Source organism: Gouania willdenowi, chromosome 13 (assembly GCF_900634775.1).
Source record: "Gouania willdenowi chromosome 13, fGouWil2.1, whole genome shotgun sequence".
NCBI classification, from domain to species: Eukaryota; Metazoa; Chordata; class Actinopteri; order Blenniiformes; family Gobiesocidae; genus Gouania; species Gouania willdenowi.
Genome location: NC_041056.1, coordinates 33,370,655 through 33,382,552, shown reverse-complemented (window position 1 = coordinate 33,382,552; position 11,898 = coordinate 33,370,655). Strand labels below are relative to the sequence as shown.

The following is an 11,898-nucleotide window of genomic DNA, read 5'->3' as shown; positions in this document are numbered from 1 at the left end:
TGTTGATGTCCTGTTTATTTCCTGCTTTACGGATTGGAATGATAGTGGCTGTTTTTAATGTGGTAGGGAAGGTGTTTCCAGTTATTGATTTATCAGTCATGTTATCGGAGCAGTGAGAGTATCTTTTTACATTTTTAGGAAAGGAGTGGATTAGTGGTTAGCACGTCAGCCTCACAGTAAGAAGGTCTTGGGTTCAGAATCAGAAGAGCTTTATTGACCAGGTACAGTTTAGAACAATACAAGGAATTTGACTTGGTAGTTGCAGTGAAAGAAGACACATCAACACACCAGAGCAGCCATTTGCGGCGCCCACATATTTAGGTGAAAAAGGGATCAACAACAGGAGGAGAGGAGGGAAGGAGCGGGGGGAGGGAGTGGGGGTAAGAGAAACTTACAGTCTGCAGAAACTTCCTGGTGATAAGAGTTGAGACAACCTTGGCTGGCTGGGGAGCCGAAAGGGAGATAAGCAATGTGATTTGATACAGGCTATGTCAATTTCCAATAGCATTCTGTCCTGGGTCTTTATTATTCTAAATGCTGACATTAATGTTGATAATGTGGTTATCAAATCAGACAATTACATTGTGTGGCCCCTACTGTGATAAAAGGTGCCCATCTCTGCTAGCTAGTCAAGCACAGTTATACCACGGTAACTTTTGGTACCTTTGGCATAAGTTTCACTTTCTGTTGTGATAGACAAAAAATATTTAAATTTTTCAAAAAATTGTAATTTAGGCTATCCCTGTATGTCTTTATGGTCCTGGCTTTGCTCAATAGGGCACACTTATGTTGCAATAAAAAAAAACAAAGTTGGAAGTATGGCATATGGCAAAATGTCATTTACTTTACATATTGTGTATTTAAATTAAAGGACATTGAGCCTTTTTGATGATTAAACATCTGCAAAATCTGTAAAAAGGCTTTCTGCAGAGCTGGATAATGACAAGTTTAGATTTATGTATGCTAAAATTTTAATGTGAAGATAGAAGAAAAAAATTAAATAGGAACACATTCAATTGGGAACACCTCGGGATCCCCCAGGAACAGCTGGAAGAAGTGGCAGGGCCTCCCTGCTAAGAATGCTGCCCCCACGACCCGGCAACAGATAAGCGGAAGAAAATGGATGGATGGACATTCAATATAGAACTTGTTGGGGTTTTTTTTTTCCTCTAAAGTGCATCCCTCGAAAAACTTTACTACTTCTATAAAGCAGAGCTGAAACGAACTAAAGCTGCATCCTTGCGCCATCTAAAATGATTAATAAATAGAGCTAAGTAGTTTTAGACAGCATTACTTTTGTCAACCACTGTGGATCATTCCTCCAGAACAATCTGTAAAGATAAAGATCCCCATCCATTCATATTGCCTCCTGAAACTCGTGTATGATCATTGTGCTGTTGTCAGTGTTATTCATTTGTAGACAGTAATGGACTTATTCAGTCCTGGACTTCTCCTTCTCCGTCAGCCGTCCACTTTGTCTGAGATAGAGTCTTTTTGCTTTCCTAAGCAATAGCATAAACCAATAGATCTGCGGCGCTAAGATCACTAGGTTACCAACATTGCATTGCAGTGGCAGATGAAATGGAACTCTGTGCACAGGAATCCCGAACTGCTGTCCGTACCTCCAGTACATGAAGGGGAAGAGTAGGACCCGACATATGAAGAAAGTCAGCAGCACAACGATGCCATTGACCCTGAACAGCCTGGTGTTCTCGAGGCCCAGCTGAAAGCAGGGGAAACTGTAACCATTTAGTCAAGCATGAACAATACTGGTGACATGGTTGGTTGTATATCGAGCACAATAAACTACCCTCTGATACTACATACAGGAAACGCCCAGGTTTATGGGCTCATTTCAAGCGAGATTTTACAACTCTGTAGGTACGGTCAATGGAAAAGGGCCAATAGTGGGACAATCACAGTGGCAGCACCCCTAAAAATTTATTTACCCCAAAATAAACACTGGTACATGAATTAAAGTAAAGCAAATAAAAAGAAATAAATATATATAATTCAAAAAGTTAACTGAAAACAATAATCACTATAAATTGTCGCGGTTAAAGTAGACATATCATGCTTTTAAATCCTTCCTTTTTATATATAAATCATACAGTTGTGGTCTATATAAAGCGGAACTGCACTGCTTGGGTCTGAATTCCTCATTATTATAGCTCCACAGGCCCCTTTTTTGCTCCTTTTCTGATGTGCTTCTAAGAGCAACTCGTTTTCGTGCGGCCTCTTTAAATGCAAATGAGACACTTCAAACCCCGCCCCCTCTCCAGGTTGCAGAGGTGACACTCAGTTCAACTCCACCCTGTTCGGCCATTTTTGTAGTTTGATAGAAGAGATACGCTTGTCTTGCGGCGCAGAAAATGTTTATTCACACGTTATTTACAAAATGCTTTTTTCCGTCGCCCTTTCCGGCATGAAAAAGGACAAAAAAAAAAAACAAAAAAAACAATGATGTATGAATGTCAAATGAATTTCTGTGAATGCAAACATGTCGGAAATGAACTGAATAAATAAAAATAAATAAATAAAAATAAAAAATAAACCTGCAGAACCCTAACAAGTGAGCTAACACAAGCGCCGAGCTAACGCTAGCGCCAAGCTAACGTCACAAAATGCATTTTAAAACAGTCTTTTCGGAGACAAAAACGGCAAAATGAAATGACTAAGGAAAACTTTAGACTTACATTAAATCACGTAGGCCAAATCATCAAGGATCTAAAACGAGCACACAGCGCTAACATATGAAGATGGTGCAACTGCTAATGCTAACAAAACAATGACGGGGACATCTTATCATCACACTTTTTAGCGTTATTTACAGCTCTGTTCGTCGTCTCCAACGATAGAAGGAATTGAACCCTCAATCAGACAAAGTCTTTCGGCAAATCCTTCTTTATACTGGCGGAGGTTGCAGAAGCAGTCATCCCTGAAGTGCTTCGCGCACACAAAAATGACCTTACCCACAGATGTGGGTACATTTCCGTAAAAAATAAAACTCAACCAGGCACTTCGAAAAGGTTCTGATGCTGGGAGACGGTGTAATGAAGCGTGTGGGTTACTACATCCAACAACTGAACATTTGGACTTATCCTCTCGTAACTTCGGCATTCTGGAGCTTGGACTACAAAATCACAGCGAGAAATAAACATGGCAGATTGCTCGAAGTGTTGGGCCTGGAGTCGATGTCCTAATTTGGCAGTTCCGCTGCAAATACTGTGATGTAATAGTTCAAAAAACGTAATAGAGAATAGAAAACTATGACCAAAACAGAATATAAAGATATCAACGGAGCACCTGAAGAGACTAATTTGAACTTTTCTGTACTTCTAAACACTCTAAATATACAACAAAATGCATTTAAGGGATAAAAAAGTGGATGATATGTCCCCTTTAAACAATGTGTGTCATGCTAGTCACGTAAGGTCTAGAGTCACATATTGTTACTTGAAGTTGAATTAAATGACCAAAATGGCATGAAAACAAATTTCAGACTTCTTTAGGAAGCCTCAACACAATAAAAGGAGCAACAGAGACTTAGACTAGGCAGACTTGAGGAGAGTAGCTACTAAAAAACATTTGGGAAAACCTTTTTTTTTTACCTGAATAAGAATCTTTCCAATGGAGATGAATGGGGTGCTGAACTCAGTGATGAAAAGGCAGCCAATGAAGAAATCCCCCAGGCCCTTCCTGAAGAACTTCACATTAGACACAACCAGTCAGGCCTGCACCAGGCAGATTTCCTTACACAGAGGGAATGGTTGGGATTCTAATTGCTTCTCACCAAAGTAATGGGCATGAAAACAAGAAGCAGCACAGTGTGATGGAGCACCAGCATCCAATCCTTTAGGAGGAAAGCCCTCAAACTCTTAAGGGAGTGTCCTTTGTGAGCACCACCCTGACTGTAGAAATGGCTCAGATACATGGCGTAGATGTCAAAGGCCATATATGGAGCTCCAAAGAGAACAAAGCCATTGACCAACCAGTGGCTGTGTGTAGTTGGAAAATAAATAGTCCATACAAATGATTGTGTATTATTTCATCATGACAGCATTTCAATTTGTCACTATGACTCTCATAGTTCTTCACATCAAATTTGGTGCTAACGTTGGGCAAGTAATTTGCAAAAAATACAAATTCGATTGGGACTCTCCTACCTGTCAATCATGACATCTTTGCAGGATGTCACCACCAGGACTCCTGCTGCTGTGGCCAGAGAAGCATGAAAGGCAGAGACCACCCTGAAGAGACAAAGTCAGATCAAAGAGTTATCTGTGCAAATGTCACACCAGTCTTCTCAAACACACAATCATTCAGTATGTGTCATTTACACATTCACGCCTCCTGTTAATATCACATGGTGTACTATAAATCCGTTCAACATCCATAACACCCCCCAAAACTACATAAATTTTATATAGCGCTTCATCATAGACAGTCACTTTACAGAATTATGGGATTATTCTTTCACTCCACACTTAGTGGTGGTAAACTACTATTGCAGCCATAGCTGCCCTGTGGCAGACTGACAGAAGCAAGGTCTGGCTGCCTTGCTTTCAGACCACAACCAACACTCACACTAAATTCATTCTCGGCAATGTGGGTGAAATGCCTTGCCCAAGGGCACAATGACAGATACCACTGGGGTGACTGCCACTCCATTGTGGCACCTGGAATTATCAGTGGTCTCCCATTCAACGACTAACCGGGCTCAGCTTAGCTTCCGAGATCGGCAGCTGTCATATACTCAAGGTTTGTGGGCCTAATCATTACTGTGCAATGCTCATTGGATGTTTTTGCTCAATAAGTGAACCTTCCAGAGAAAATATCAGTCATTTGGTAAATTAATCTAAGGAAATTACTAATTAAATCCTTACATCAAGGAAATGAATAGTGATTTAGATACATATTTAAATACAGCTGTTAAAGGAAGGACCAAATACTTGTGAAATTGCAATTTTTTGTTTTAACAAGACTGCAAAATGTTTTCTAATTCAACCAACTTCACATCAAAACTGGCTCCTGAAGAAAAATGTGTGTTGCTCATGTTGGCTGAAAGGTGTCGCACAATCAGAGGTGTAAAGAGTACTGATGTATCCTACTCGAGTAGAAGTACTGTTACTTGATTTAAATTCTGCTCAAGTACAAGTACAAGTAAGTCATACATAAAATACTCAAGTGCAAGAAAAAGTAGCTCAATTAATTAGTACTCAAAGTAAAATGTACTAGTAACTTTCACCGCCCTACTTTTATTTTTGGTAATAATTCTTGCTACAATTTTTTGTTTTGTTTTAAATGTATCAGGCTCTAAGTATAGCTACATTTATGAACTATAAAACAGCTTTCTTTCTGTTTTGGCGTGGTGCATTAAGTTTAATCTGGTTGGTCGACTATGATTTGATGGTTTCATTTTTTTTGTAGTTTCACAATGTCTGTTGATCATTTTAAAACAAATAATTTACTCAGTAACGGTTGGGATGTATAAATGTAATGAATTACTTCACTTATTCTAAAATATACTTAAATACAAGTAAAAATTAAATATACTCAAAAAAAGTACAAGTATACAAGCAACTCTATTACAGTAACTTGAGTACTTGTAATCCATTACTTTCAACTCTGCGCACAGTGCGACCCTCACTGGACCATCATAAAGAGACAGACCCACCTAAATGCAATTTAGAGACTCAAATTAACCTAGCATACTGTAGCCCTGGGGCCGCGGCGCTGACCTCTCACTGACACACGCCGAGTCCGCGTCGCTCCACCCCGTCACCGAAGATTTCAGCGTCTGCCTGACGCAGCAGAAAAGTAGTGGGAAGGCAACAGCTCCAGCAAGCACGGCAGACAGCATCGTGTGAACAGCACACCTTTCGCTTTTCCAGCCTTCAACTACCCAGCCCGCCGGCACTCTCAGCTAACAACTTACCACTGGTGTATGTTAGCATTGTGGCTAGCTGCAGACTTCCTGGTTTGTTTGTTTTTATCAACAGGGATAGTACGTGTGCACGCACGAAACTTTAGACAAGCATACAGTAGAAACCATAGAGCGGAATTCTTCCCTTGCGTTAAGGTCTTTTTCAAGTTGCTTTCTGTCTTTATTGTATTTCCTAAAAATCTAGCTCACATCAGACATAGAAACAAAAGAAAATAGACCTTGTTCCTGAAATAATAAGCCCTTTCACACTCTGGAACTGCGCATGCGCGACCTGGTGGGTGGGGGTCATAGGTCGAGAGGGATAAAAACGTAAACAAGCTCGTTCACTCCGTTGATATTCCCAACCGAACAGCGTTTTTAATGTAATTCCAAAGATTATTAGTGTTTATATTATTAATATTACACATATTAGGACTCGAGGAGTTGTCCAGGGTTTTCGACTGACCCGAGCACTTTTAAAAACCAATGGGAACTCAGCAGCAGTATTTAAGCAAGGTCATATCCCCTCTTTTCCACCCCCGGTGAATAAAAACACCGACTACCTGGGTCTCCAGCGGGCGGATTTGGACTCTACCCGGGAATGATACATGTATCCGAGCACTTCAGTAAAACCGATGAGAGAAGCAGTATCAAAGCGACATACTTACTTCCTCACTCCTTCAACAAGCATTTAAATTTTGATTGTTATGTATTTTCTGTATTTACTTTATTTTTGTTGGTTTATTCTTCTGAGTTGTGTAATTATTTTAACAACTGTAAAGTGTTTGAGTTTTTGAAAGGCGCCTATAAATAAAATGTATTATTATTATTATTGATGGGACAAGCAAGATTTCCGAGTGTCAAAAAGGACAGTATGAGTTCTCAGTAAATTTACGAGGTCCACCATTCACTAACCAGGTCCTTTATTGTTTTATTAAGCTATTATTTTATTTCAATTTACAAATTTGAAGATAGTGCACAATATGGCAGGTTGATAAGTGAACTGGAGTAATGCCATCAGCTGAAACAGTTAGAAAAGTCGGGTAAAAACAGGATTTTCAGCTCGTCTGCAGAATCAGCTTTAACAGCTAACTCGGTCTTCATGCCTCGGAGACTGATACCACGTTTACGCAAAAAATATTTTCAGGAATCAACGCTCCAACGGGTAAAATAATCAGTCAGACTCGCTTCCTACACCGTCAGCCATGGCGAGTTTATCCATCTTGACCTTTGACAAACTGAAAAAAAAAACACACCTGATTGGCTGATGAATCTGTCAATCAATTTTTATCGGCCAATGGTGACGTTCGTTGACCCGCGACGTCAGGGCATGTTTCACAGCACAGAAGCAGTTTGTAAATGCACATTCAGCAATTTGCATTATCTGTGGATTTATATTACACGTGTGCCTCAAAATATTATTTGTGAAGCAGAGCGTGTGCATTTCAGAATTTGTATTACAAGTTTGCATAAAATATATACTTGCGAAACAGATTGTGTGCATTTGTGAATCTGAAATACAACTGTGAAACAAAGCATTTGCATTCGTGGAAAAATCTGCAAGAGTTCATTCATTATGATACTGTTCGGATTCCATAGTTTTACTGTAGAATTTCACGCAGCTCATTTAGTCAGCTTTCTATGGCACAATTTTTAAGTGACAATATAAAAGTTAACCCCTAAAATATAATCTATTTGTTTCAGTATTTAAAACTATTCACAAACAAAACAACACTTAAACCAACACAGGTGTTCTGTTTTCATGTAGATAACCCCCAAAAGCATTGGATGTTCATGGAGTGTTCCACAGAAGTGTTGGTAGCACAGATGAATGAAGACAGAGGCAGCAGCTAGGTTCTCTTTATCCATCATGGCATATTTATTGGAAAATATCAGAAAATAAGGGGAAATAGACAGATTTCACCACTTTGAAAGCAAGAGCAGTCATGAAGTAATTTTCCAATGCAGCGTAGATCGTTTTACCTTTGTGTACCATATTTGTGTGAATTTTTGTGTGCTTTTCTGGATTGTGTTCCAGTAGTTACTGTATGCTGTTCTGCTTTGGAGCCACGACATTCATTTCTATTCACGTTTTCAAGCTGACAAGAGGATTAAGCAAGCAAATGTGATAATGTGTAATATTCCTCACAAGTTATATATGGTTAAATTTACTGCTTAACAGTCTATAACAAATTGAAATCTGGGCTAGATACAGAGCCACAAAGTCTGAGGATCGGAGTCACTAAGATCTGAAATAAAGGGTGGTGATTCAGTTGCTTCCCCAAATCCTTAAGTGATGCAGTTTCCTCACCTGCTGCCGGAATTCACTAAGATTGCAGCAATGATTAATGCACGAGCAGAAAAGATGCAGACCTTCCCTCTTTTAATGTGGATACGTCAGTGCGCACAAGCATTGACATTTGAGGAAGTTAAATTTGAGGCAGATGGACTTCTCTGTCTGCTGCACAAACATTTAATAATGTATAAAACTAAATAAACAGAAAGTTATTTTTAAAAAAAATAGCAACTTTAAAACCTAATGATATTCTTTTTCCCCCCAATTTAATGTAAGTGCTCCGTTAGGACTACTTTGCTCTGATCAGTCCATGAAAAATAGGCAGATTTGGACAAAAACCGACCTATTGATCTACCATTGATCTGAGTTATTGCAGCAAGTCTGTCAATCAGTCTGCATTATTTGAAGATGATTTACTGACCATAATCCAGTAGGTCTGAGCAGCGCCATCAGTCATCACCACTGCGTAAATTATGCATCTGATCCGCTGATTCTGCCCTGACATCAACACGACACGAGACTTTGACGGTCAAAATATGGAGAGAAAGACAGACTGGAGCAGTGCGTCCAAAGCTACATTGATCAATGGTCATATCCATATATCCATCTCTGCGCATAGCGACCCTCGGCCGCACATCCAGCTTTTTTTTCCGCACACGCGCGCACACACACACCTGGAGCCTTTTTTAATCTCTGCTGTGTTCTCTGTCAACTGCTGTGTGTTTGCACCTGCTTGTCAGTCGTAGTATTTTATAGTACTAAAACAATCACCGCAAACAGTTCCAGATTTCATGAATCGCATTGAACCTGCATTGAACCTCGCATTGAACCTATTTTTGCTCCCCCTGGGAGATCCGCCTACAATGAATAATTGTCAGAGGGAAACGCTTTAAGGCTGTTTTATGCTTGACGCATCCGCAAGGTCCGCACGGCTCTGTGCGTACAGTCCCTCCCCCCCCCCCCCCCCCCCCGTGTGGGCACTATGCGGTGTCAGCATTTAAAAGCATTGATTTTGTGTATTTCTCTCATTCTGTGTTTGTTGTTGTGAGGCATTTTGAGCATTTCTGTTCTTTTGTGTATTTTTCCTGTAAAATATATGTTTTTTGGAGATGTATTGTGTATTTGTGCTATCATTATGTGTTTTTGGAGTAATTTTTTGTGTATTTCTGTTGTCTTACTGTATTTTCCTGCAATGTTGTAATTCTATTTTTTAAAAATTATTATTTATTCTTGCTCATGTTTTGTGTATTTTTCTGTCAATTTGTACATTTACTTTGGGGGGCGCATAAAATTAGACCAAGGGCCGGAAGTGGCCCCCGGGCTGCCAGTTGTCTGACTTATATACTTTGTATTTATTTATTTATTTAATTTATTCAGTTCATTTCCGACATGGTCGCATTCACAGAAATTCATTTGACATTCAAAATCACATCCTTTTTCATGCCGGAAAGGGCGACGGAAAAAAGCATTATGCTTATCCAGATCCGTCCCCTAATTTGAACACAGATAATTTTACATCCAACCTTGTTTCTTCCCTTTTTTTTTTTTTTTTTTTTTTTTTTTGTCAAAGTAGAGATGTAATCCTTAATGTCTTCAAAATTTGTATCACGACCCCCTTGTTTTCTGCATGTGTATATTATTTGGATAACATTATTATATACAATATATATATATATATTGTGTGTATAATTATTTGTGTTGTTACATTATTATTGTTTATTTATTTGCTGCTCAGTGCCTTCCTAATTACCCCTCAGGGATACACGAAGTGTTTTCTGATTCTGATCACTTCTGTCTTACTGCTCAGGTAAAGGGAGTGCCTCAAGGAGTGTGTCGCAAGGACCAGAGTTGAAGAAGAGGGATGCTGACCTGCTTGAAAATAGATTCGTAGATATTGAGAAAGTGACAGCCACCATTAAGGACACAGCACACACAAGGTTTGGCTGTGTTGTTGCTGACATGCTGGAATCATCCCAGCACACAAAGTTGAGGCAGTCAAACATACAATCTACCAAGTGCTCTATAAAAATATAGAATAGAGGTCACAAAGAAGTGCAATTCTTTTTTTTAGCAGATTTTATTTCTTTTGTTACAATGTGTTAAAATTCACTGCAGTCCTGTATTTTCTTCATTCCTGTTTAACATACCTTCTGATTACATTCTCCTGCCAGGGAACAAGTCCCTGTGGTGTCAGGAACAATGACTTGAGATCATTTCGAGATGAGCTGCATTGCTGAGATGGCCAATGTCCAACAAGTTGTTGTGGCCTGCTACCACTGCCCTCCACTCACAGGATCACTCGTGTGTGTAGAGGAGTCTGTAAACCTGGGAGGGATGGAACTGGTTGCCGTGGAGTTGGCAGCATATGCCGCTTAAATAATTGTGCAGGGCTACACAGGCCTTAAGTTTTCTGCTGGTGGGATTCCAATGATTGTCCCAGGATTCGCCATCGTGCTGCCAGTATGCCGAAGCTGTTCTCTATCACCCTCCTGGCATGTACGTGGCGGTAGTTATAGATTTGGTGGGCATTTCTGAGGTTTTTCCTGTTAGTACAATGAGATGAGGATGATATGATATGTCCTTTGTTTATCTCACTGTGGGGAATTTGCAGAGGTTCATCAGCATTAAAACAGGAATATATATACTGTACATGGGCCTGTACACAGTACAGACAGAAAAAGGAAAAAATATGTTGCAAGAAAGGAAATTGCACAATTAAAAAAAAAAAAAAACACAGAATATATAAGTATACAACTCTATGAATGCTATTAAAAAAATTGTTTTGCCAATGTTCAGGTTATACACAGTATATGTTGGAAAAAAGTATGTGCTACAGTGAGGCAGGTTATGTTTCTATCTTGGGACAAAACAAAATAACAAATGCTGATGTTTGAAACTCAGAATGTGTGGATGTGAAGAGCAATTAAATTATGTGAAAAAAAAAAATAATAATAAATGTGTGTGCTTACAAGTAGGCATTAAACAATGAACAAAGTCCTTGTAGAATAAAGGATAAGTAACTTTATTTACACAAAATGAAAATAGAATTACAAACCAACTCAATATATATAAACAAAACTTAAAAAAGGATTCTGGGTTTTCTGTTACAAAGGACCAAACCCTGTCTCTATCTGCTCCAGAATCAACACCAGTCCAACCAGTGCTGTGGAGTTCATCATGAGCTGGAGGTTATGGACCATGGATGTGGTCCTGGTCCTGGTGGATCTGGTCCATGAACCGTGTCGCTGACTGCTCCATGGAAGAACATCTGTGTAAACATCTTCCTCCTGCATAGAAGCATTAAACATAATATTTGAATTTACAATTTATTTTGGCAGTCTCCACAATAAAAAAAAAGCAATAAATACTAAAACACACAACAGTCATTGTGTAATCCTTCAGCAAGAAAGTGTGTAGGTTGAAGCAAAGCTTATACATACCTACCCTATCACAACAAAACTAAACAAGGCTATCTACATTATATCATGCACAACAAAAACATTTTAATTATATTACTATTTTCACAATATACAGTATATTCTACACAAATTTTATATATACAGTTTATACATTCACATCCAACATATACATACATACACATGAATGTATATGACGTACTTAATATTAAACTATTTCATATTTACTACACAAATTTCATCAATTTAATATAGAGGGG

General features: G+C 39.0%; 1 protein-coding gene and 1 long non-coding RNA gene across 4 annotated transcripts; one reads left to right on the top strand and one right to left on the bottom strand.

The window, feature by feature from the left end:
• Positions 1–533: 533 nt before the first annotated feature.
• Positions 534–6,196, bottom strand: LOC114473963 (protein FAM57A-like). Of its 2 annotated transcripts, none has more exons than XM_028463786.1 (5): positions 5,742–6,196; positions 4,167–4,250; positions 3,794–3,998; positions 3,612–3,707; positions 534–1,739 (listed from the first exon to the last, which is right to left on the bottom strand). In XM_028463786.1, the coding sequence occupies exons 1-5, from the start codon at positions 5,861–5,863 to the stop codon at positions 1,551–1,553; spliced, it is 696 nt and encodes a 231-aa protein (XP_028319587.1). In that variant the 5' UTR covers positions 5,864–6,196; the 3' UTR covers positions 534–1,550. The 2 variants fall into 2 exon arrangements, with proteins under 2 accessions (XP_028319587.1, XP_028319586.1); XM_028463785.1 differs by having other exon boundaries at positions 534–1,723.
• LOC114473970 (uncharacterized) lies at positions 5,763–11,559 on the top strand. 2 transcript variants are annotated; one of them, XR_003675324.1, is made up of 4 exons: positions 5,826–5,980; positions 10,030–10,159; positions 10,394–10,718; positions 11,363–11,559. It is a non-coding gene; the product is annotated as an uncharacterized LOC114473970 (long non-coding RNA). The 2 variants fall into 2 exon arrangements; XR_003675323.1 differs by having other exon boundaries at positions 5,763–5,980; positions 10,394–11,559.
• The last annotated feature ends 339 nt before the right edge of the window (positions 11,560–11,898 follow it).

Bases quoted from the DNA above. Each gene is read 5' to 3' on its own strand.
- LOC114473963 (XM_028463785.1), bottom strand. From the start codon at position 5,863: ATGCTGTCTGCCGTGCTTGCTGGAGCTGTTGCCTTCCCACTACTTTTC. The intron at 3,708-3,793 runs GTGAGAAGCAAT...TCTAATGTGAAG, and splicing joins TTTTCATGCCCATTACTTTG to TTCTTCAGGAAGGGCCTGGG. The intron at 1,724-3,611 runs GTAAAAAAAAAA...CCCTGCTTTCAG, and splicing joins TTGGAAAGATTCTTATTCAG to CTGGGCCTCGAGAACACCAG.